We start from the raw sequence: 27,959 nt of genomic DNA, 5'->3' as shown, positions 1-27,959 counted from the left end.
TCACACACCATATGGTCAGTCACTCACTATGGTCAGTCACACACTGTCTGGTCAGTCACACTGAATGGTCAGTCACACACTGTATGGTCAGTCACACTGAATGATCAGTCACACACTATGGTCAGTCACACACTGTGTGGTCAGTCACACACTATGGTCAGTCAGTCACACTGAATGATCAGTCACACACTATGGTCAGTCATACACTGTATGGTCAGTCACACACTATGGTCAGTCACACTGTATGGTCAGTCACACACTATGGTCAGTCACACACTATGGTCAGTCATACACTGTATGGTCAGTCACACACTATGGTCAGTCATACACTGTATGGTCAGTCACACACTATGGTCAGTCACACTGAATGGTCAGTCACTCACTATGGTCAGTCACACACGATGGTCAGTCACACACTGTATGGTCAGTCACACACTATGGTCTGTCACACTGTATGGTCAGTCACGCGCTAGGGTCAGTCACACTGTATGGTCAGTCACACACTATGGGCAGTCACACACTATGGTCAGTCATACACTGTATGGTCAGTCACACACCGTATGGTCAGTCACTCACTATGGTCAGTCACACACCGTATGGTCAGTCACACTGAATGATCAGTCACACACTATGGTCAGTCATACACTGTATGGTCAGTCACACACTATGGTCAGTCACACTGAATGGTCAGTCACACACTATGGTCAGTCACGCACTATGGTCAGTCACACAGTGTATGGTCAGTCACACACTATGGTCAGTCACACACTGTATGGTCAGTCACACACTTTGGTCAGTCACACACTGTATGGTCAGTCACACACTATGGTCAGTCATGCACCGTATGGTCAGTCACACACTGTATGGTCTGTCACACTGTATGGTCAGTCACACACAGTATGGTCAGTCACACACTATGGTCAGTCACACTGTATGGTCAGTCACGCACTATGGTCAGTCACACACTGTATGGTCAGTCACACACTGTATGGTCAGTCATACACTATGGTCAGTCACACAGTCACACACCGTATGGTCAGTCACACACCGTATAGTCAGTCACACACTGTATGGACAGTCACACACTATGGTCAGTCACACACTGTATGGTCAGTCACACACCATGGTCAGTCACACACTATGGTCAGTCACACACTGTATGGTCAGTCACACACTATGGTCAGTCACACACTGTATGGTCAGTCACACACTATGGTCAGTCACACACTGAATGGTCAGTCAGTCACACACTGTATGGTCAGTCACACACTATGGTCAGTCACACACCGTATGGTCAGTCACTCACTATGGTCAGTCACACACTGTATGGTCAGTCACACTGAATGGTCAGTCACACACTGTATGGTCAGTCACACTGAATGATCAGTCACACACTATGGTCAATCATACACTGTATGGTCAGTCACATACTGTATGGTCAGTCACACACTATGGTCAGTCACACACTGTATGGTCAGTAACACCATGGTCAGTCACACACTATGGTCAGTCACACACTGTATGGTCAGTCACACACTATGGTCAGTCACACACTGAATGGTCAGTCAGTCACACACTGTATGGTCAGTCACACACTATGGTCAGTCACACCGTATGGTCAGTCACTCACTATGGTCAGTCACACACTGTATGGTCAGTCAGTCACACACTGTATGGTCAGTCACACTGAATGATCAGTCACACACTATGGTCAGTCTATACACTGTATGGTCAGTCAGTCACACTGAATGGTCAGTCACACACTATGGTCAGTCACACACTCGGGTCAGTCACACTGTATGGTCAGTCACACACTATGGGCAGTCACACACTATGGTCAGTCATACACTGTATGGTCAGTCACACACTATGGTCAGTCACACACCGTATGGTCAGTCACTCACTACGGTCAGTCACACACCGTATGGTCAGTCACACACTGTATGGTCAGTCACACTGAATGATCAGTCACACACTATGGTCAGTCATACACTGTATGGTCAGTCACACACTATGGTCAGTCATACACTGTATGGTCAGTCAGTCACACACAGTATGGTCAGTCACTCACTATGGTCAGTCACACACCGTATGGTCAGTCAGTCACACTGAATGATCAGTCACACACTATGGTCAGTCATACACTGTATGGTCAGTCACACACTATGGTCAGTCACACACTGTACGGTCAGTCACACACTGTATGGTCAGTCACACACTATGGTCAGTCACGCGTATGGTCAGTCAAACACTATGGTCAGTCACACACCGAATGGTCAGTCACACACCGTATGGTCTTTGTCACACACTGTATGGTCAGTCACGCGCTATGGTCAGTCACACACTGAATGGTCAGTCACACACTATGGTCAGTCATACACTATGGTCAGTCACACACCGTATGGTCAGTCACACACTATGGTCAGTCACACACTGTATGGTCAGTCACACTGTATGGTCAGTCATGCACTATGGTCAGTCACACACTGTATGGTCAGTCACACTGAATGGTCAGTCACACACTGTATGGTCAGTCACACAATATGGTCAATCATACACTGCATGGTCAGTCACATACTGTATGGTCAGTCACACACTGTATGGTCAGTCACACACTATGGTCAGTCACACATCGTATGGTCAGTCACACACTATGGTCAGTCCCACACTATGGTCAGTCACACACTGAATGGTCAGTCACACACTATGGTCAGTCACACACTGTATGGTCAGTCGCACTGAATGGTCAGTCATACACTATGGTCAGTCACACACTGTATGGTCAGTCACACTGAATGGTCAGTGATACACTATGGTCAGTCACACACCGTATGGTCAGTCACACACTATGGTCAGTCACACACTGAATGCTCAGTCAGTCACACACTGTATGGTAAGTCACACACTATGGTCAGTCACACACCGTATGGTCAGTCACTCACTATGGTCAGTCACACACTGTATGGTCAGTCACACTGAATGGTCAGTCACACACCGTATGGTCAGTCACACACTGTATGGTCAGTCACACTGAATGATCAGTCACACACTATGGTCAGTCACACACTGTGTGGTCAGTCACACACTATGGTCAGTCAGTCACACTGAATGATCAGTCACACACTATGGTCAGTCATACACTGTATGGTCAGTCACACACTATGGTCAGTCACACTGAATGGTCAGTCACACACTATGGTCAGTCACACACAAGGTCAGTCACACTGTATGGTCAGTCACACACTATGGTCAGTCACACACTATGGTCAGTCATACACTATGTTCAGTCATACACTGTATGGTCAGTCACACACTATGGTCAGTCACACTGAATGGTCAGTCACTCACTATGGTCAGTCACACACGATGGTCAGTCACACACTGTATGGTCAGTCACACTGTATGGTCAGTCACGCGCTAGGGTCAGTCACACTGTATGGTCAGTCACACACTATGGTCAGTCACACACCGTATGGTCAGTCACACTGAATGATCAGTCACACACTATGGTCAGTCATACACTGTATGGTCAGTCACACACTATGGTCAGTCACACTGAATGGTCAGTCACACACTATGGTCAGTCACGCACTATGGTCAGTCACACAGTGTATGGTCAGTCACACACTATGGTCAGTCAGTCACACACTTTGGTCAGTCACACACTGTATGGTCAGTCACACACTATGGTCAGTCATGCACCGTATGGTCAGTCACACACTGTATGGTCTGTCACACTGTCTGGTCAGTCACACACAGTATGGTCAGTCACACACTGTATGGTCAGTCACACACAGTATGGTCAGTCACACACTATGGTCAGTCACACTGTATGGTCAGTCACGCACTATGGTCAGTCACACACTGTATGGTCAGTCACACACTGTATGGTCAGTCATACACTATGGTCAGTCACACACCGTATGGTCAGTCACACACTATGCCGTATGGTCAGTCACACACCGTATAGTCAGTCACACACTGTATGGACAGTCACACACTATGGTCAGTCACACACTGTATGGTCAGTCACACACCATGGTCAGTCACACACTATGGTCAGTCACACACTATGGTCAGTCACACACTGAATGGTCAGTCAGTCACACACTGTATGGTCAGTCACACACTATGGTCAGTCACACTGAATGATCAGTCACACACTATGGTCAATCATACACTGTATGGTCAGTCACATACTGTATGGTCAGTCACACACTATGGTCAGTCACACACTGTATGGTCAGTAACACCATGGTCAGTCACACACTATGGTCAGTCACACACTGTATGGTCAGTCACACAGTATGGTCAGTCACACACTGAATGGTCAGTCAGTCACACACTGTATGGTCAGTCACACACTCTGGTCAGTCACACCGTATGGTCAGTCACTCACTATGGTCAGTCACACACTGTATGGTCAGTCACACTGAATGGTCAGTCAGTCACACACTGTATGGTCAGTCACACTGAATGATCAGTCACACACTATGGTCAGTCATACACTGTATGGTCAGTCAGTCACACTGAATGGTCAGTCACACACTATGGTCAGTCACACACTCGGGTCAGTCACACTGTATGGTCAGTCACACACTATGGGCAGTCACACACTATGGTCAGTCATACACTGTATGGTCAGTCACACACTATGGTCAGTCACACACCGTATGGTCAGTCACTCACTACGGTCAGTCACACACCGTATGGTCAGTCACACACTGTATGGTCAGTCACACTGAATGATCAGTCACACACTATGGTCAGTCATACACTGTATGGTCAGTCACACACTATGGTCAGTCATACACTGTATGGTCAGTCACACACTATGGTCAGTCACACACAGTATGGTCAGTCACTCACTATGGTCAGTCACACACCGTATTATCAGTCAGTCACACTGAATGATCAGTCACACACTATGGTCAGTCATACACTGTATGGTCAGTCACACACTATGGTCAGTCACACACTGTACGGTCAGTCACACACTGTATGGTCAGTCACACACTATGGTCAGTCACACTGTATGGTCAGTCACACGTATGGTCAGTCACACACTCTGGTCAGTCACACACCGAATGGTCAGTCACACACCGTATGGTCTTTGTCACACACTGTATGGTCAGTCACGCGCTATGGTCAGTCACACACTGAATGGTCAGTCACACACTATGGTCAGTCATACACTATGGTCAGTCACACACCGTATGGTCAGTCACACACTATGGTCAGTCACACACTGTATGGTCAGTCACACTGTATGGTCAGTCATGCACTATGGTCAGTCACACACTGTATGGTCAGTCACACACTATGGTCAGTCACACTCTATGGTCATTCACGCACTATGGTCAGTCACACACTTTGGTCAGTCACACACTGTATGGTCAGTCACACTCTATGGTCATTCACGCACTATGGTCAGTCACGCACTGTATGGTCAGTCACACACTATGGTCAGTCAGTCACACACTGAATGGTCAGTCAGTCACACACTGTATGGTTAGTCACACACTATGGTCAGTCACACACTTTGGTCAGTCACAAACTGTATGGTCAGTCACACTCTATGGTCAGTCACGCACTGTATGGTCAGTCACACACTATGGTCAGTCACACACTGTATGGTCAGTCACACACTATGGTCAGTCACACACCGTATGGTCAGTCACTCACTATGGTCAGTCACACACTGTATGGTCAGTCACACTGAATGGTCAGTCACACACCGTATGGTCAGTCAGTCACACTGAATGATCAGTCACACACTATGGTCAGTCATACACTGTATGGTCAGTCACACACTATGGTCAGTCACACTGAATGGTCAGTCACACACTAGGGTCAGTCACACACTATGGTCAGTCACACACTAGGTCAGTCATACACTCTGTGGTCAGTCACACTGAATGGTCAGTCACTCACTATGGTCAGTCACACTCTCTGGTCAGTCACACACTGTATGGCCAGTCACACACTATGGTCAGTCACACTGTATGGTCAGTCACGCGTATGGTCAGTCACACACTATGGTCAGTCACACACCGAATGGTCAGTCACACGCCGTATGGTCAGTCACACTGTATGGTCAGTCACGCGCTATGGTCAGTCACACACTGAATGGTCAGTCACACACTATGGTCAGTCATACACTCTGGTCAGTCACACACCGTATGGTCAGTCACACACTATGGTCAGTCACACACCGTATGGTCAGTCACACACTGTATGGTCAGTCACACTGTATGGTCAGTCACACTCTATGGTCATTCACGCACTATGGTCAGTCACGCACTGTATGGTCAGTCACGCACTATGGTCAGTCACACACTTTGGTCAGTCACACACTATGGTCAGTCACGCACCGTATGGTCAGTCACACACTGTATGGTCTGTCACACTGTATGGTCAGTCACACACTGTATGGTCAGTCACACACAGTATGGTCAGTCATGCACTATGGTCAATCACGCACCGTATGGTCAGTCACACACTGTATGGTCAGTCACACACCGTATGGTCCGTCACACACCGTATGGTCAGTCACACACTATGGTCAGTCACACTGTATGGTCAGTGACGCACTATGGTCAGTCACGCACTGTATGGTCAGTCACAAAGTGTATGGTCAGTCACACACTATGGTCAGTCACACACTGTATGGTCATCACACACTGTATGGTCAGTCACACAGTATGGTCAGTCACACACTGTATGGTCATCACACACCGTATGGTCAGTCACACACTGTATGGTCAGTCACACACTATGGTCAGTCACAAACTGTATGGTCAGTCACACTCTATGGTCATTCACGCACTATGGTCAGTCACGCACTGTATGGTCAGTCACGCACTATGGTCAGTCACACACTTTGGTCAGTCACACACTATGGTCAGTCACGCACCGTATGGTCAGTCACACACTGTATGGTCTGTCACACTGTATGGTCAGTCACACACTGTATGGTCAGTCACACACAGTATGGTCAGTCATGCACTATGGTCAATCACGCACCGTATGGTCAGTCACACACTGTATGGTCAGTCACACTGTATGGTCAGTCACACACCGTATGGTCCGTCACACACCGTATGGTCAGTCACACACTATGGTCAGTCACACTGTATGGTCAGTGACGCACTATGGTCAGTCACGCACTGTATGGTCAGTCACAAAGTGTATGGTCAGTCACACACTATGGTCAGTCACACACTGTATGGTCATCACACACTGTATGGTCAGTCACACAGTATGGTCAGTCACACACTGTATGGTCATCACACACCGTATGGTCAGTCACACACCGTATGGTCAGTCACACACTATGGTCAGTCACAAACTGTATGGTCAGTAACACAGTATGGTCAGTCACACACTGTTTGGTCATCACACACCGTATGCTCAGTCACACACTGTATGGTCAGTCACACACTATGGTCACTCACACACTGTATGGTCAGTCACACACTATGGTCACTCACACACCATATGGTCAGTCACACACTGTATGGTCAGTCACACACTATGGTCACTCACACACTGTATGGTCAGTCACACACTATGGTCACTCACACACCATATGGTCAGTCACACACTGTATGGTCAGTCACACACTATGTTCACTCACACACTGTATGGTCAGTCACACACTATGGTCACTCACACACATAGAAACATAGAAACATAGAAAATAGGTGCAGGAGTAGGCCATTCGGCCCTTCTAGCCTGCACCGCCATTCAATGAGTTCATGGCTGAACATGCAACTTCAGTACCCCATTCCTGCTTTCTCACCATACCCCTTGATTCCCCTAGTAGTAAGGACTTCATCTAACTCCTTTTTGAATATATTTAGTGAATTGGCCTTAACAACTTTCTGTGGTAGAGAATTCCACAGGTTCACCACTCTCTGGGTGAAGAAATTCCTCCTCATCTCAGTCCTAAATGGCTTCCCCCTTATCCTTAGACTGTGTCCCCTGGTTCTGGACTTCCCCAACATTGGGAACATTCTTCCTGCATCTAACCTGTCTAACCCCGTCAGAATTTTAAACGTTTCTATGAGGTCCCCTCTCATTCTTCTGAACTCCAGTGAATACAAGCCCAGTTGATCCAGTCTTTCTTGATAGGTCAGTCCCCCCATCCCGGGAATCAGTCTGGTGAACCTTCGCTGCACTCCCTCAATAGCAAGAATGTCCTTCCTCAGGTTAGGAGACCAAAACTGTACACAATACTCCAGGTGTGGCCTCACCAAGGCCCTGTACAATTGTAGCAACACCTCCCTGCCCCTGTACTCAAATCCTCTCGCTACTAAGGCCAACATGCCATTTGCTTTCTTAACCGCCTGCTGTACCTGCATGCCAACCTTCAATGGCTGATGTACCATGACACCCAGGTCTCTTTGCACCTCCCCTTTTCCTAATCTGTCACCATTCAGATAATAGTCTGTCTCTCTGTTTTTACCACCAAAGTGGATAACCTCACATTTATCCACATTATACTTCATCTGCCATGCATTTGCCCACTCACCTAACCTATCCAAGTCGCTCTGCAGCCTCATAGCATCCTCCTCACAGCTCACACTGCCACCCAACTTAGTGTCATCCGCAAATTTGGAGATACTACATTTAATCCCCTCGTCTAAATCATTAATGTACAGTGTAAACAGCTGGGGCCCCAGCACAGAACCTTGCGGTACCCCACTAGTCACTGCCTGCCATTCTGAAAAGTATCCATTTACTCCTACTCTTTGCTTCCTGTCTGACAACCAGTTCTCAATCCACGTCAGCACACTACCCCCAATCCCATGTGCTTTAACTTTGCACATTAATCTCTTGTGTGGGACCTTGTCGAAAGCCTTCTGAAAGTCCAAATATACCACATCAACTGGTTCTCCCTTGTCCACTCTACTGGAAGCATCCTCAAAAAATTCCAGAAGATTTGTCAAGCATGATTTCCCTTTCACAAATCCATGCTGACTTGGACCTATCATGTCACCTCTTTCCAAATGCACTGCTATGACATCCTTAATAATTGATTCCATCATTTTACCCACTACCGATACCCACTACCATATGGTGAGTCACACACTGCTTTTACCAACACACATTGAGGAATAGATTGCTGTTAGTTTTGACATGTGAGTGGAGATCAGGAGGACAGTGTTCTCCATATCCTGCTTGTACACTGCTGTCAATTCCTCCGTTTCGTGGAGCAATGGCCTACTCTGTGATGCCATGCCCACTTCCTGCTGCTGAATTTGCCTGTACTGTCTGGTCGAATAAAATATTTTCTGATGACTTTGCTGGATACAGAAACCAGAATGATCAGGGAAACCTTTCAGAGGTTATGATATTGTGGGTGGGGGGGATATGCAGATCTGTTAGTTGTGAATCCATGTGGGTTGTATGCATGACAGCAGAGGCGTACGTTGCCATGCCGACACGCTGTGCAATGAAGCTGAGGGTGTGGCTTTTGCCCACAATTCTCCATCTTCAACCAGCGGCTGGGATGGACAGGCCTCGAAGAATCTTCGGTGGTCACCTTGCATGCCTCTTACTAGCTAATCACACAACAGGATTAGCATGGACCTTCCTCTAGGACCTCCCAGGGTCATTTTCCCTCTTCCCACTTTACCCTTCCAGAGACACCAAGACCAACTGTTCCATTCCTACCAGTATTCCCATTGAGATCGGCTAGCCCAGCACTGACCAGGAACCCTCCGGGATTCCCAGTCCGGCATCAGGAAGCAGCTCACGGAGGGGAGAAGATTAAAAAGCAAATTGCATGTAGTACTTAAACCCGTGCAGAACTGTCGAGAGCTGATGGCACTGCTGTGTGTACTTATTTTAAACTTAAAAAAAACTTGCAAACTGCAACTTAAATCTAAGAGTTTTGTGCAAGTTTGAGATTTGGCCACATTAGTGAACGGACGAGGGGCTTTAGCAGGTGACGAACTTGCCTACTTACATCATGTTTGTTGAAATATTTCAGCACACCTTCTCGCTCCGATAATATGAACTTCCTGCTTAAAAATTGACCATTGTCCCGGCCTCGCTTCCACAGAAAGCCTTCTCTGTAACCTGCAAAGGAATGCAACAGGTGACTGAAACATATCAAAACAGATCCACCGCGATATCAGCTCGGCAGAGTTGGCAAACAAACTTGTCCTTAACATAGAAACATAGAAAATAGGTGCAGAGTAGGCCATTCGGCCCTTCGAACCTGCACCACTATTCAATAAGATCATGGCTGATCATTCCTTCAGTATCCCTTTCCTGCTTTCTCTCCATACTCCTTGATCCCTTTAGCCGTAAGGGCCATATCTAACTCCCTCTTGAATATATCCAATGAACTGGCATCAACAACTCTCTGCGGCAGGGAATTCCACAGGTTAACAACTCTCTGAGTGAAGAAGTTTCTCCTCATCTTAGTCCTATATGGCCTACACCTTATCCTAAGACTATGTCTCCTGGTTCTGGACTTCCCCAACATCGGAAACATTCTACCCGCATCTAACCTGTCCAGTCTCGTCAGAATCTTATACGTTTCTATGCGATCCCCTCTCATCCTTCTAAACTCCAGTGAATAAAGGCTCAGTTGATCCAGTCTCTCCTCATATGACAGTCCAGCCATCCCTGGAATCAGTCTGGTGAACCTTCGCTGCACTCCCTCAAAAGCTTCTATAAATGTGTGAAGAGAAAAAGATTAGTGAAGACAAACGTAGGTCCCTTGCAGTCAGATTCAGGTGAATTTATAGTGGAGAACAAAGAAATGGCAGACCAATTTAACAACTACTTTGGTTCTGACTTCACGAAGGAAGACACAAATAACCTTCCGATTGTACTCGGGAACAGTAGGTCTAGTGAGAAGGAGGAACTGAAGGATATTCTTATTAGGCGGGAAATTGTGTTAGGGAAATTGATGGGATTGAAGGCCGATAAATCCCCGGGGCCTGATAGTCTGCATCCCAGAGTACTTAAGGAAGTGGCCCTAGAAATAGTGGATACATTGGTGATCATTTTCCAACAGTCTATCGACTCTGGATCAGTTCCTATGAACTGGAGGGTAGCTAATGTAACACCACTTTTTAAAAAGGGAGGGAGAGAGAAAACAGGTAATTATAGACCGGTGAGCCTGACATTAGTAGTGGAGAAAATGTTGGAATCAATCATTAAGGATGAAATAGCAGCTCATTTGGAAAGCAGTGACAGGATCGGACCAAGTCAGCATGGATTTATGAAAGGGAAATCATGCTTGACGAATCTTCTGGAATTTTTTGAGGATGTAACTAGCAGAGTGGACAAGGGAGAACCAGTGGATGTGATGTATTTGGACTTTCAAAAGGCTTTTGACAAGGTCCCGCACAAGAGATTGGTGTGCAAAGTCAAAGCACATGGTATTGGGGGTAATGTACTGACGTGGATAGAGAACTGGTTGGCAGACAGGAAGCAGAGAGTCGGGATAAACGGGTCCTTTTCAGAATGGCAAGCAGTGACTAGTGGAGTGCCGCAGGGCTCAGTGCTGGGACCCCAGCTCTTTACAATATACATTAACGATTTAGATGAAGGAATTGAATGTAATATCTCCAAGTTTGCAGATGACACTAAATTGCGTGGCGGTGTGAGCTGTGAGGAGGATGCTAAGAAGCTGCAGGGTGACTTGGACAGGTTAGGTAAGTGGGCAAATGCATGGCAGATGCAGTATAATGTGGATAAGTGTGAGGTGATCTCATTGAAACATATAAAATTCTTACAGGGCTTGACAGGGTAGATGCAGGGAGGATGTTTCCCCCGGGCTGGAGTGTCAAGAACCAGGGGGCACAGTCTCAGGATAAGGGGTCGGCCATTTAAGACAGAGATGAGGAGAAATTTCTTCACTCAGAGGGTGGTGAATCCTTGGGATTCTCTGTCCCAGAGGGCTGTAGATGCTGAGTCTCTGAATATATTCAAAGCTGAGAATGATAAGATCTTTGGGGTCTAGGAGAATAAAGGGATATGGGAATCGGGCGGGAAAGTGGAGTTGAGATCGATGATCAGCCATGATCTTATTGAATGGTGGAGCAGGCTCGAGGGGCCGAATGGCCGACTCCTGCTCCTATTTTTTATGTCCTTATGTACTACACACCAGGACTCTGTCCAAAATTGAAGTGCATGGTTTCTTGTGATTCTCATTTCGGACCGCTTAAAAAAAAAAGTAAGGCTCTTAAAAAAAAATAATCCTATAGTGCCACTAATGGGACGTGTGCCTTGCCCATTACAGGTTCCACAGATCTGATATTAAACATACGTCTGATTGATTTCTCTCGGGTTCATTTTTAACAAAATATATAACATATAAAACACTGCATACTAAAGGTCCCTAATGGCTCAGCAGGTAAATACACTGAATGCTGAGATCCTGAGCCAAACAACCAGAGAACTTCCACATGGCGTTCCTGGTCCACTTTGAGTTAATAGCTTCCAAACTGGGTAGAATCATAGACATTTACAACATGGGAGGAGGCCATTTCGGCCCATCGTGTCCGCGCCGGCCGACCAAGAGCTATCCAGCCTAATCCCACCTTCCAGCTCTCGGTCCGTAGCCCTGTAGGTTACAGCACTTCAGGTGCACATCCAGGTATTTTTTAAATGTGGTGAGGGTTTCTGCCTCTACCACCCTTTCAGGCAGTGAGTTCCAGACCCACACCACCCTCTGGGTGAAGACATTTCCCCTCAAATCCCCTCTAAACCTTTTACCAAACTACCTTAAATCTCTGCCCCCTGGTTGTTGACCCCTCTGCCAAGGGAAACAGGTCCTTCCTATCCACTCTATCCAAACCCCTCATAATTTTATACACCTCAATAAGGTCTCTCCTCAGCCTCCTCTGTTCCAAAGAAAACAGACCCAGCCTATCCAATCTTTCCTCATCGCTAAAATTCTCCAGTCCAGGCAACATCCTCGTAAATCGCCTCTGCACCCTCTCCAGTGCAATCACATCTTTCCTGTAATGTGGTGACCAGAACTGCACGCAGTACTCCAGCTGTGGCCTAACCAGTGTTTTATACAGTTCAAGCATAACCTCCCTGCTCTTGTATTCTATGCCTCGGCCAATAAAGGCAAGTATTCCGTATGCCTTCTTCACCACCTTATGGGGTCAAGTTTCGGGCCAAGCCTAAAACGGCGCAGCCCCGCGAGCCACGCCTGATTTCCACGCTCAAAACTGCGCCGAAAACTTACCTCGGTATTCTCCACTCCCTCCGGTCGATCCAGGCCCTCGGCGCAGCACGAGCTGTGAGGGGCGGAGCCAGGGCCCTGCGCTGAAAACAGTGCGGGACCTCTGCACATGCGCGCTACAGTGTGCGCACATGTGTAGTAGCTCCAGGCGCCTGAAACTGTGTGGGAGGGGCCCGAAGCACGCAGCCCCTAGCCCTGGCCCAATGGGCTCACTGGGGCTGCGAAGATCAGACTGCACCTCCCTCCTCCAGCTCCTGCTCTGGCTACAGCTTCCCCCCCTGTTCAGCTCATGCTCCCACTGGTCTCTCACGCCACGCCCCCAGCTCCCGCTCCGCTGCCATTCGCGCCCCCCACCCTCCCCCAGCTCCTGCCCCCACCACCCCTTCAGGTCCGGTCCGCTCCCTCTTCCTTCGGTGGGGCCCACCCGCCCGGCACCTTCCTGGGGGCGGGCCCTGCCCGAAGTCTTCAGCCCGGCTTCTTCACGTCGGCCAGGCCCATTCAGTCTCCCCCCTCTCCTCTCCCCCCTCCCCTCTCCTCTCCCCCTCTTCTCCCCCCCTCCTCCCCCCTCCCTCTCCTCTCCCCCCTCCCTCTCCTCTCCCCCCGCTCCCTCTCCTCGTTGTCAGAAACACATAGACACTGACAGACAGAGAGAGAGGGACACTGACAGAGACAGAGAGACACACTGGGGGGGCTTCGTCCCAGCACGCTGTTGGACGGCTCCCGGTGCTGCAGTTGGTGAGTAGAAACTTAATTTTTTATTTCTTGATTTTTAAATTTTTTTTATATTTTAATTTTTTTTGATTGATTTATTGGTTGATTTATTGATTGATTTATCATTTATTATTGATGATGGCTCTTTATTTGTAAAGTGATGTGTTTAATATTTGTAACACCCCCCCCCCCCTCCACCTCGTTCCTACACCTGATTTCTAAGTGTCGGCAAGGTTTTTCTGAGCATACAAAAATCTACACTTACTCCATTCTGTTAGTTTGGAGTAAGTTTTCACTGACTAAACTTGCAAAACAGGCGTAAGTGGCCGGACACGCCCCCTTTTGAAAAAAAAAATCTGTTCTAAAATGAAACTGTTCTAACTGACTCGAACTGGAGCAAACTAAATGCCGAGAATTGCAATTTCTAAGATACTCCATTCTAAACTAGTTGCTCCAAAAAAATAGGAGCAACTCAGGCCGAACCTTGACCCCTATCTACCTGGCCTGCTACCTTCAGGGATCTGCGGACCTGCACTCCAAAGTCCCTTTGTTCCTCTACACTTCAGTGTCCGACCATTTAATGTGTATTCCCTTGCCTTGTTACCTCTCCCCAAATGCATTACATCACACTTCTCCGGATTGAATTCCATTTGCCACTGTTCTGACCAGTTCATTGACATCTTCCTGCTGTCTACAGCTTTCTTCTTCATTATCAACCACACAGCCGATCTCAGTATCATCTGCAAACTACTTAATTGTACATTGGTAGAGGAGCTATATCACTGAGCTGGGCTTCGCTGTGCTATGGACTGAAGGTGATATTGGAGAGGCTTCCCACTGTTTGATTGCTTCACTCAATCCTGCTGTGAGGTTGTGTGTACATGTGGATGTTGGGAGATTATGGGATGGAGATTGGCTCATCCATGCCTTTGTTACTTCCAGACTCGACTATTCCAACGCTCTCCTGGCCGGCATCTCACCTTCCACCCTGCGGAAACTTCACCTCATCCAAAACTCGGCAGCCCATTTCCTAACTCGCACCCAGTCCCACTCACCCAACACCCCCTGTGCTCACTACCCCGTGTCCTAACTCGCACCCAGTCCCACTCACCCATCACCCCCTGTGCTCACTGACCGTGTCCTAACTCGCACCCAGTCCCGCTCACCCAACACCCCCTGTGCTCACTGACCCGTGTCCTAACTCGCAGCAAGTCCCGCTCACCCATCACCCCCTGTGCTCACTGCCCCGTGTCCTAACTCGCACCGAGTCCTGCTCACCCATCACCCCCTGTGCTCACTGCCTGTGTCCTAACTCGCACCCAGTCCCACTCACCCATCACCCCCTGTGCTCGCTGCCCCGTGTCCTAACTCGCACCCAGTCCCGCTCACCCATCACCCCCTGTGCTCACTGCCCCGTGTCCTAACTCGCACCGAGTCCCGCTCCCCCATCACCCCCTGTGCTCACTGCCCCGTGTCCTAACTCGCACCCAGTCCCACTCACCCATCACCCCCTGTGCTCACTGCCCCGTGTCCTAACTCGCACCCAGTTCCGCTCACCCATCACCCCCTGTGCTCACTGCCCCATGTATTAACTCACACACAGTCCCGCTCACCCATCACCCCCTGTGCTCACTGCCCCATGTATTAACTTGCACCCAGTCCCGCTCACCCATCACCCCCTGTGCTCACTGCCCCGTGTCCTAACTCGCACCCAGTCCCGCTCGCCCATCATCCCCTGTGCTCACTGACCGTGTCCTAACTCGCACCCAGTCCCGCTCACCCATCATCCCCTGTGCTCACTGACCCCGTGTCCTAACTCGCACCCAGTCCCGCTCACCCATTACCCCCTATGCTCTGTGTCCTAACTCGCACCAAGTCCCACTCACCCATCACCCCCTGTGCTCGCTGCCCCGTGTCCTAACTCGCACCAAGTCCCACTCACCCATCACCCCCTGTGCTCGCTGAACTACATTGGCTCCCAGTCCGGCAACACCTCGATTTCAAAATTCTCATCCTTGTGTTCAAATCCCTCCAGGGCCTCGCTCCTCCCTATCTCTGAAATCTCCTCCAGTCTTAAAACCCTCCGAGATCTCTGCGCTTCTCTAATTCTGGCCTCTTGCACAGCTCCAATATATATCACTCCACCATTGGTGGCCGTGCCTTCAGCTGCCTGGGCCCTAAGCTCTGGAACTCCCTCCCTAAACCTCTCCACCTCACTTTCTACCTTTAAGATGCTCCTTAAAACCAAAATCTTTGACCAAGCTTTTGGCCACCTATCCCAATATCTCCTATTGTGGCTTGGTGCCAGATTTTGTCTGATACCGCTCCTGTGAAGCACCGTGCGGTGTTGTACTCCGTTAAATGCAAGCAGTTGTTGTTATGTTCTTCCTAAGATCAGAGGGCCGACTAACTATGACTGTGCAGACACCACGGCTGACCACAGGATGAGCTAGCGGGCAGTGCAGAACTACAATGCAGCATGAATCCCTCGCTGCTGGAGATAGGGAGTGGCAAACAGGCATCGGGAGTTGTGGGACTGCCCTGTCTCCTGTCTGGAAGTCAATCTTTATGTGCTCACATGTATGTTTTGAGTTTCTGAAGGTTTCCAATTTTCTCTGTGCCGCTAACACGTGTTAAACCCCGCTCCTAGAGTCCAGTAACACAGCTCCACCACAACCAGAGTCACAGACCCTCAAACACATTTCAACAGAGGTTCCAAGTTAGTTCTGATACAATGTTGTCGCTGGCTGAAGGGGATTTGAAACCCAACACTACATCTGTTCAGACTGAAAATATCAACCCCTAGCATCGGGAGGTTTGTGCCTCCCCCGCTCCAGGGGTTTGGCTCCGCTCAAAATCACAACTTTTCATCTGTGCTAACCTCTGCTGACTTGCTTCCAGATCTGACTTCCTCCTGGCCCATCCATCGGCCAGACTGCTCCCTCCCCATCCCCATCCCGGGTGCTGGCTCCCATTCCTGGTTTCCTGGCCGAGTCCACGGTTAGGTCATGGGTTCAAGTCCCACTCCAGGAGACATAAGCACATAATCCAGGCTGACACTCTGGTACATTGCTGAGGGAGTGCTGCACTGTCAGATGAGCCGTCAAGCCGAGGCTGGGTCTGCTCTCTCAGGTGGATGTAAAAGATCTCACGGCACTATTTTGACGAAGAGCAGGGGAGTTATTCCTGGTGTCCTGGCCAATATTTATCACTCAATCAATATCACAAAAACAGATTATTTGGTCATTATTCATATCATTTGTGGGAGCTTGCTGTGCGTTGATTGGCTGCCCGTTTCCTACATTACAACAGTGACTCAAAAAAAGTACTTCATTGGGTGTAAAGCACTTTGCGACATCCTGAAATTGTGAAAGGCGCGACAGAAATGCAAGGCTTTCTTTACGTACATGCTTATTTGCAACAGAAAAATGCTCTGATTGGATCCCCTTGATCACATGTCCTGATTGCTGATTGGTCCCACTGGAGGATAAGACACACACACAGTTTCTCTGGAATGTGTCATTAGAACCGTCCAGCCCAAGTTTTCAGTGACTTTGCAAAGTGTAATTCGAGTCATTCTGACTGCTGACTCCAGACAGGATAGAGCTCTCCCCCTGCCCAAATTCCTGCCCCAACCCAGCCCAAGTTCATGACCCATCCCAGCCCAATTTCCTGATCCCCCACTTGTGGAGGCTGCGTCATTGAATATATTTAAGGCGGAGATAGACAGATTGTTGAACAATACGGGAGTCAAGGGTTATGGAGAGCCGGGAGGGAAGTACAGTTGAGGCCAAGATCAGATCAGCCATGATCTTATTGAATGGCGGAGCAGGCATGAGGGGCCAGATGGCCTACTTCTGCACTTATGTTCCCCAGTCTCTCATTCTCTCCCCCCAGTTCTCTCTCTCTCCTTCCTAGTATCTCTCTCTCTCTCTCACCGCCCCCCCCGTCTCTCTCTGATTCTCTCCCCAGCTCTGCCCCCAATCTCTCTCTCCTCCAGTCTCTCTCTCTCAGAAGGCCATGGACATGTTGGTGTAGATGATCACAGCGATATTTTAGGCAACGTCCTGGCGATAACCCAAAATCTCGAGAAACAGCTCCATGTGGTCTGGCCCCAGCTCCGGCTTCCCCGTACGGCGCACTGTGACTGCGCGACCGGATAACGCGCACATCGCAGAAAGGGGGCGGAGTCTAGGGTGCACATGCGCAGAAGGACACACACAAATTGTCGCAAATAATCCCCCAGGGCTCAGCATTGAGGGAACGTGTCCCCCTCGTCGTCACAATCCACTGATAACCCACTCTGGGAACGTGTCCCCTCCCTCCAGTCACAATCCACTGATAACCCACTCTGGGAACGTGTCCCCTCCCTCCAGTCACAATCCACTGATAACCCACTCTGGGAACGTGTCCCCTCCCTCCAGTCACAATCCACTGATAACCCACTCTGGGAACGTGTCCCCTCCCTCCAGTCACAATCCACTGATAACCCACTCTGGGAACGTGTCCCTCTCCCCTCGGTCACAATCCACTGATAACCCACTCTGGGAACGTGTCCCTCTCCCCTCGGTCACAATCCACTGATAACCCACTCTGGGAACGTGTCCCACTCCCCTCAGTCACAATCCACTGATAACCCACTTTGGGAACGTGTCCCCCTCCCCTCAGTCACAATCCACTGATAACCCACTCTGGGAACGTGTCCCTCTCCCCTCGGTCACAATCCACTGATAACCCACTCTGGGAACGTGTCCCTCTCCCCTCGTCACAATCCACTGATAACCCACTCTGGGAACGTGTCCCCCCCACAGTCACAATCCACTGATAACCCACTCTGGGAACGTGTCCCCTCCCCTCAGTCACAATTCACTGATAACCCACTCTGGGAACGTGTCCCCTCCTCAGTCACAATCCACTGATAACCCACTCTGGGAACGTGTCCCTCCCCTCAGTCACAATCCACTGATAACCCACTCTGGAAACGTGTCCCTCCCCTCAGTCACAATCCACTGATAACCCACTCTGGGAACGTGTACCCCCTCCCCACAGTCACAATCCACTGATAACTCACTCTGGGAACGTGTCCCTCCCCTCGTCACAATCCACTGATAACCCACTCTGGGAACGTGTCCCTCCCCTCGTCACAATCCACTGATAACCCACTCTGGGAACGTGTCCCACTCCCCTCGTCACAATCCACTGATAACCCACTCTGGGAACGTGTCCCCCCCTCAGTCACAATCCACTGATAACCCACTCTGGGAACGTGTCCCTCCCCTCAGTCACAATCCACTGATAACCCACTCTGGGAACGTGTCCCTCCCCCCTCGTCACAATCCACTGATAACCCACTCTGGGAACATGTCCCCCCCCGCGCCTCAGTCACAATTCACTGATAACCCACTCTGGGAACGTGTTCCCCTCCCCTCAGTCACAATTCACTGATAACCCACTCTGGGAACGTGTTCCCCTCCCCTCAGTCACAATCCACTGATAACCCACTCTGGGAACGTGTCCCCCGCCTCGTCACAATCCACTGATAACCCACTCTGGGAACGTGTCCCACTCCCCTCAGTCACAATCCACTGATAACCCACTCTGGGAACGTGTTCCCCTCCCCTCAGTCACAATCCACTGATAACCCACTCTGGGAACGTGTCCCTCCCCTCAGTCACAATCCACTGATAACCCACTCTGGGAACGTGTCCCCCCCTCAGTCACAATCCACTGATAGCCCACTCTGGGAACGTGTCCCCCCTTCAGTCACAATCCACTGATAGCCCACTCTGGGAACGTGTCCCCCCTTCAGTCACAATCCACTGATAACCCACTCTGGGAACATGTCCCCCCCGCGCCTCAGTCACAATCCACTGATAACCCACTCTGGGAACGTGTCCCCCCCTCAGTCACAATCCACTGATAACCCACTCTGGGAACTTGTCCCCCTCTCGTCACAATCCACTGATAACCCACTCTGGGAACGTGTCCCCCCCTCAGTCACAATCCACTGATAACCCACTCTGGGAACGTGTCCCCTCCCCTCAGTCACAATCCACTGATAACCCACTCTGGGAACGTGTCCCCTCCCCTCAGTCACAATCCACTGATAACCCACTCTGGGAACGTGTCCCCTCCCCTCAGTCACAATCCACTGATAACCCACTCTGGGAACGTGTCCCTCCCCTCAGTCACAATCCACTGATAACCCACTCTGGGAACGTGTTCCCCCCTCAGTCACAATCCACTGATAACCCACTCTGGGAACGTGTTCCCCACTCAGTCACAATCCACTGATAACCCACTCTGGGAACGTGTCCCCCCTCAGTCACACTCCACTGATAACCCACTCTGGGAACGTGTCCCCCCCTCGTCACAATCCATTGATAACCCACTCTGGGAACGTGTCCCCTCCCCTCGTCACAATCCACTGATAACCCACTCTGGGAACGTGTCCCCCCCCTCAGTCACAATCCACTGATAACCCACTCTGGGAACGTGTCCCCCCCCTCAGTCACAATCCACTGATAACCCACTCTGGGAACGTGTCCCCCCCCTCAGTCACAATCCACTGATAACCCACTCTGGGAACGTGTCCCCCCCCTCGTCACAATCCATTGATAACCCCCTCTGGGAACGTGTCCCCCCCCTCAGTCACAATCCACTGATAACCCACTCTGGGAACGTGTCCCCCCTTCAGTCACAATCCACTGATAACCCACTCTGGGAACGTGTCCCCCCCCTCAGTCACAATCCACTGATAACCCACTCTGGGAACGTGTCCCCCCCTCGTCACAATCCATTGATAACCCCCTCTGGGAACGTGTCCCTCCCCACAGTCACAATCCACTGATAACCCCCTCTGGGAACGTGACCCCCCCTCAGTCACAATCCACTGATAACCCACTCTGGGAACGTGTCCCCCCCCTCGTCACAATCCATTGATAACCCACTCTGGGAACGTGTCCCTCCCCTCGTCACAATCCACTGATAACCCACTCTGGGAACGTGTCCCCCCTTCAGTCACAATCCACTGATAACCCACTCTGGGAACGTGTCCCTCCCCCCAGTCACAATCCACTGATAACCCACTCTGGGAACGTGTCCCCCCCACAGTCACAATCCACTGATAACCCACTCTGGGAACGTGTCCCTCCCCTCAGTCACAATCCACTGATAACCCCCTCTGGGAACGTGTCCCCCTCAGTCACAATCCACTGATAACCCACTCTGGGAACGTGTCCCCCCCTCAGTCACAATCCACTGATAACCCCCTCTGGGAACGTGTCCCCCTCAGTCACAATCCACTGATAACCCACTCTGGGAACGTGTCCCCCCCACAGTCACAATCCACTGATAACCCCCTCTGGGAACGTGTCCCCCTCAGTCGCAATCCACTGATAACCCACTCTGGGAACGTGTCCCCCCCCACAGTCACAATCCACTGATAACCCCCTCTGGGAACGTGTCCCCCTCAGTCACAATCCACTGATAACCCACTCTGGGAACGTGTCCCCCCCACAGTCACAATCCACTGATAACCCCCTCTGGGAACGTGTCCCCCTCAGTCACAATCCACTGATAACCCACTCTGGGAACGTGTCCCCCCTCAGTCACAATCCACTGATAACCCACTCTGGGAACGTGTCCCCTCCACAGTCACAATCCACTGATAACACACTCTGGGAACATGTCCCTCCCCTCAGTCACAATCCACTGATAACCCACTCTGGGAACATGTCCCCCCCCACAGTCACAATTCACTGATAACCCACTCTGGGAACGTGTTCCCCTCCCCTCAGTCACAATCCACTGATAACCCACTCTGGGAACGTGTCCCCTCCCCCCTCGTCACAATCCACTGATAACCCACTCTGGGAACGTGTCCCCTCCTCAGTCACAATCCACTGATAACCCACTCTGGGAACGTGTCCCCCCCCACAGTCACAATCCACTGATAACCCACTCTGGGAACGTGTCCCCCCCTCAGTCACAATCCACTGATAACCCACTCTGGGAACGTGTTCCCCCCTCAGTCACAATCCACTGATAACCCACTCTGGGAACGTGTTCCCCCCTCAGTCACAATCCACTGATAACCCACTCTGGGAACGTGTTCCCCCCTCAGTCACAATCCACTGATAACCCACTCTGGGAACGTGTCCCTCCCCTCAGTCACAATCCACTGATAACCCACTCTGGGAACGTGTTCCCCCCTCAGTCACAATCCACTGATAACCCACTCTGGGAACGTGTTCCCCCCTCAGTCACACTCCACTGATAACCCACTCTGGGAACGTGTCCCCCCCCTCGTCACAATCCATTGATAACCCACTCTGGGAACGTGTCCCCCCCCTCGTCACAATCCATTGATAACCCACTCTGGGAACGTGTCCCCCCCCTCAGTCACAATCCACTGATAACCCACTCTGGGAACGTGTCCCCTCCCCTCAGTCACAATCCACTGATAACCCACTCTGGGAACGTGTCCCCCCCCTCAGTCACAATCCACTGATAACCCACTCTGGGAACGTGTCCCCTCCCCTCAGTCACAATCCACTGATAACCCACTCTGGGAACGTGTCCCCCCCCTCAGTCACAATCCACTGATAACCCACTCTGGGAACGTGTCCCCTCCCCTCAGTCACAATCCACTGATAACCCACTCTGGGAACGTGTCCCCCCCCTCGTCACAATCCATTGATAACCCACTCTGGGAACGTGTCCCTCCCCTCGTCACAATCCACTGATAACCCACTCTGGGAACGTGTCCCTCCCCTCAGTCACAATCCACTGATAACCCACTCTGGGAACGTGTCCCCCCCCCTCAGTCACAATCCACTGATAACCCACTCTGGGAACGTGTCCCTCCCCTCAGTCACAATCCACTGATAACCCACTCTGGGAACGTGTCCCTCCCCTCAGTCACAATCCACTGATAACCCACTCTGGGAACGTGTCCCCCCCACAGTCACAATCCACTGATAACCCACTCTGGGAACGTGTCCCTCCCCTCAGTCACAATCCACTGATAACCCACTCTGGGAACGTGTCCCCCCCCTCAGTCACAATCCACTGATAACCCACTCTGGGAACGTGTCCCCCCCTCAGTCACAATCCACTGATAACCCACTCTGGGAACGTGTCCCCCCTTCAGTCACAATCCACTGATAACCCACTCTGGGAACGTGTCCCTCCCCCCAGTCACAATCCACTGATAACCCCCTCTGGGAACGTGTCCCCCCCTCAGTCACAATCCACTGATAACCCACTCTGGGAACATGTCCCCCCCCCCGCCTCAGTCACAATCCACTGATAACCCACTCTGGGAACGTGTCCCCACCTCAGTCACAATCCACTGATAACCCCCTCTGGGAACATGTCCCCGCCTCAGTCACAATCCACTGATAACCCCCTCTGGGAACGTGTCCCCACCTCAGTCACAATCCACTGATAACCCACTCTGGGAACATGTCCCCCCCACAGTCACAATCCACTGATAACCCACTCTGGGAACGTGTCCCCCCCTCAGTCACAATCCACTGATAACCCACTCTGGGAACGTGTCCCCCCCTCAGTCACAATCCACTGATAACCCACTCTGGGAACATGTCCCCCCCTCAGTCACAATCCACCGATAACCCACTCTGGGAACATGTCCCCGCCCCGCCTCAGTCACAATCCACTGATAACCCACTCTGGGAACGTGTCCCTCCCCTCGTCACAATCCACTGATAACCCACTCTGGAACGTGTCCCCCTCCCCTCAGTCACAATCCACTGATAACTCACTCTGGGAACGTGTCCCCCCTCCCCTCAGTCACAATCCACTGATAACCCACTCTGGAACGTGTCCCCCTCCCCTCAGTCACAATCCACTGATAACCCACTCTGGAACGTGTCCCCCCCTCAGTCACAATCCACTGATAACCCACTCTGGGAACGTGTCCCCCCCACAGTCACAATCCACTGATAACCCACTCTGGGAACGTGTTCCCCCTCAGTCACAATCCACTGATAACCCACTCTGGGAACGTGTCCCTCCCCTCAGTCACAATCCACTGATAACCCACTCTGGGAACGTGTCCCCTCCCTCCAGTCACAATCCACTGATAACCCACTCTGGGAACGTGTCCCCTCCCTCCAGTCACAATCCACTGATAACCCACTCTGGGAACGTGTCCCCTCCCTCCAGTCACAATCCACTGATAACCCACTCTGGGAACGTGTCCCCTCCCTCCAGTCACAATCCACTGATAACCCACTCTGGGAACATGTCCCCGCCCCGCCTCAGTCACAATCCACTGATAACCCACTCTGGGAACGTGTCCCTCCCCTCAGTCACAATCCACTGATAACCCACTCTGGGAACGTGTCCCCTCCCTCCAGTCACAATCCACTGATAACCCACTCTGGGAACATGTCCCCGCCCCGCCTCAGTCACAATCCACTGATAACCCACTCTGGGAACGTGTCCCTCCCCTCAGTCACAATCCACTGATAACCCACTCTGGGAACGTGTCCCCCCCACAGTCACAATCCACTGATAACCCACTCTGGGAACGTGTCCCCCTCCCCTCAGTCACAATCCACTGATAACCCACTCTGGGAACGTGTCCCTCCCCACAGTCACAATCCACTGATAACCCACTCTGTGAATGTGTCCCCCTCTCGTCACAATCCACTGATAACCCACTCTGGGAACGTGTCCCCCTCCCCTCAGTCACAATCCACTGATAACCCACTCTGGGAACGTGTCCCTCCCCTCAGTCACAATCCACTGATAACCCACTCTGGGAACGTGTCCCTCCCCTCAGTCACAATCCACTGATAACCCACTCTGGGAACGTGTCCCTCCCCTCAGTCACAATCCACTGATAACCCACTCTGGGAACGTGTCCCTCCCCACAGTCACAATCCACTGATAACCCACTCTGGAACGTGTCCCCCTCCCCTCAGTCACAATCCACTGATAACCCACTCTGGGAACGTGTCCCTCCCACAGTCACAATCCACTGATAACCCACTCTGGGAACGTGTCCCCCCCTCCTTATCACAATCCACTGATAACCCACTCTGGGAACGTGTCCCCCCTTCAGTCACAATCCACTGATAACCCACTCTGGGAACGTGTCCCTCCCCTCAGTCACAATCCACTGATAACCCACTCTGGGAACGTGTCCCCCCCCTCAGTCACAATCCACTGATAACCCACTCTGGGAACGTGTCCCTCCCCTCAGTCACAATCCACTGATAACCCACTCTGGGAACGTGTCCCCCCCCTCAGTCACAATCCACTGATAACCCACTCTGGAACGTGTCCCACTCCCCTCAGTCACAATCCACTGATAGCCCACTCTGGGAACGTGTCCCCCCCTCAGTCACAATCCACTGATAACCCACTCTGGGAACGTGTCCCTCCCACAGTCACAATCCACTGATAACCCACTCTGGGAACGTGTCCCCCCCTCCTTATCACAATCCACTGATAACCCACTCTGGGAATGTGTCCCCCTCTCGTCACAATCCACTGATAACCCACTCTGGGAATGTGTCCCACTCCCCTCAGTCACAATCCACTGATAACCCACTCTGGGAACGTGTCCCTCCCCTCAGTCACAATCCACTGATAACCCACTCTGGGAACGTGTCCCTCCCCTCAGTCACAATCCACTGATAACCCACTCTGGGAACGTGTCCCTCCCCTCAGTCACAATCCAATGATAACCCACTCTGGGAACGTGTCTCACCCTCAGTCACAATCCACTGATAACCCACTCTGGGAACGTGTCCCACTCCCCTCAGTCACAATCCACTGATAACCCACTCTGGGAACGTGTCCCCCCCTCAAGTCACAATCCACTGATAACCCACTCTGGGAACGTGTCCCCCCCTCAAGTCACAATCCACTGATAACCCACTCTGGGAACGTGTCCCCCCCACAGTCACAATCCACTGATAACCCACTCTGGGAACGTGTCCCACTCCCCTCAGTCACAATCCACTGATAACCCACTCTGGGAACGTGTCCCCCCCTCAGTCACAATCCACTGATAACCCACTCTGGGAATGTGTCCCCCTCTCGTCACAATCCACTGATAACCCACTCTGGGAATGTGTCCCACTCCCCTCAGTCACAATCCACTGATAACCCACTCTGGGAACGTGTCCCTCCCCTCAGTCACAATCCACTGATAACCCACTCTGGGAACGTGTCCCTCCCCTCAGTCACAATCCAATGATAACCCACTCTGGGAACGTGTCTCACCCTCAGTCACAATCCACTGATAACCCACTCTGGGAACGTGTCCCCCTCCCCTCAGTCACAATCCACTGATAACCCACTCTGGGAACGTGTCCCCCCTCAGTCACAATCCTCTGATAACCCACTCTGGGAACGTGTCCCCTCCCCTCAGTCACAATCCACTGATAACCCACTCTGGGAACGTGTCCCCCCTCAGTCACAATCCTCTGATAACCCACTCTGGGAACGTGTCCCCCTCCCCTCAGTCACAATCCTCTGATAACCCACTCTGGGAACGTGTCCCCCCTCAGTCACAATCCACTGATAACCCACTCTGGGAATGTGTCCCACTCCCCTCAGTCACAATCCACTGATAACCCACTCTGGGAACGTGTCCCCCCCTCAGTCACAATCCACTGATAACCCACTCTGGGAATGTGTCCCACTCCCCTCAGTCACAATCCACTGATAGCCCACTCTGGGAACGTGTCCCCCCCCGCGCCTCAGTCACAATCCACTTATAACCCACTCTGGGAACGTGTCCCCCCCACAGTCACAATCCACTGATAACCCACTCTGGGAACGTGTCCCCCCCACAGTCACAATCCACTGATAATCCACTCTGGGAACGTGTCCCCCCCACAGTCACAATCCACTGATAACCCACTCTGGGAACGTGTCCCCCCCCACAGTCACAATCCACTGATAACCCACTCTGGGAACGTGTCCCCCTCCCCTCGGTCACAATCCACTGATAACCCACTCTGGGAACGTGTCCCCCCCCTCGTCACAATCCACTGATAACCCACTCTGATAACGTGTCCCCCCCCACAGTCACAATCCACTGATAACCCACTCTGGGAACGTGTCCCCCCCTCAGTCACAATCCACTGATAACCCACTCTGGGAACGTGTCCCCTCCCCTCAGTCACAATCCACTGATAACCCACTCTGGGAACGTGTCCCCCTCTCGTCACAATCCACTGATAGCCCACTCTGGGAACGTGTCCCTCCCCTCGTCACAATCCACTGATAACCCACTCTGGGAACGTGTCCCCCCCTCAAGTCACAATCCACTGATAACCCACTCTGGGAACGTGTCCCCCCCTCAGTCACAATCCACTGATAACCCACTCTGGGAACGTGTCCCTCCCCTCAGTCACAATCCACTGATAACCCACTCTGGGAACGTGTCCTCCCCACAGTCACAATCCACTGATAACCCACTCTGGGAACGTGTCCCCTCCCCTCAGTCACAATCCACTGATAACACACTCTGGAACGTGTCCCCCTCCCCTCAGTCACAATCCACTGATAACCCACTCTGGGAACGTGTCCCCCCATCAGTCACAATCCACTGATAACCCACTCTGGGAATGTGTCCCACTCCCCTCAGTCACAATCCACTGATAACCCACTCTGGGAACGTGTCCCTCCCCTCAGTCACAATCCACTGATAACCCACTCTGGGAACGTGTCCCCCCCTCGTCACAATCCACTGATAACCCACTCTGGGAACGTGTCCCCCCCTCAGTCACAATCCACTGATAACCCACTCTGGGAATGTGTCCCCCTCCCCTCAGTCACAATCCACTGATAACCCACTCTGGGAACGTGTCCCCCCCACAGTCACAATCCACTGATAACCCACTCTGGGAACGTGTCCCCCCTCCAGTCACAATCCACTGATAACCCACTCTGGGAACGTGTCCCCCCCTCAAGTCACAATCCACTGATAACCCACTCTGGGAACGTGTCCCCCCCTCAGTCACAAGCCACTGATAAC

General features: G+C 51.3%; 1 protein-coding gene across 2 annotated transcripts in view; it reads right to left on the bottom strand.

The window, feature by feature from the left end:
• The window catches only part of LOC139280933 (arf-GAP with dual PH domain-containing protein 1-like), a 728,784-nt gene that overhangs the window by 295,716 nt on the left and 405,109 nt on the right, over positions 1–27,959 (bottom strand). For both annotated transcript variants that reach the window (XM_070900744.1, XM_070900743.1), the window contains exon 5: positions 9,977–10,089. In XM_070900744.1, the coding sequence (XP_070756845.1) occupies positions 9,977–10,089 (113 nt within the window). The remainder of the gene's footprint in view (positions 1–9,976; positions 10,090–27,959) is intronic.

Source organism: Pristiophorus japonicus, chromosome 15, assembly GCF_044704955.1.
Source record: "Pristiophorus japonicus isolate sPriJap1 chromosome 15, sPriJap1.hap1, whole genome shotgun sequence".
Lineage (NCBI taxonomy): Eukaryota > Metazoa > Chordata > Chondrichthyes > Pristiophoridae > Pristiophorus > Pristiophorus japonicus.
Note: the sequence above shows the minus strand (reverse complement) of the source record. Positions and strands in the feature narration are given on the sequence as shown.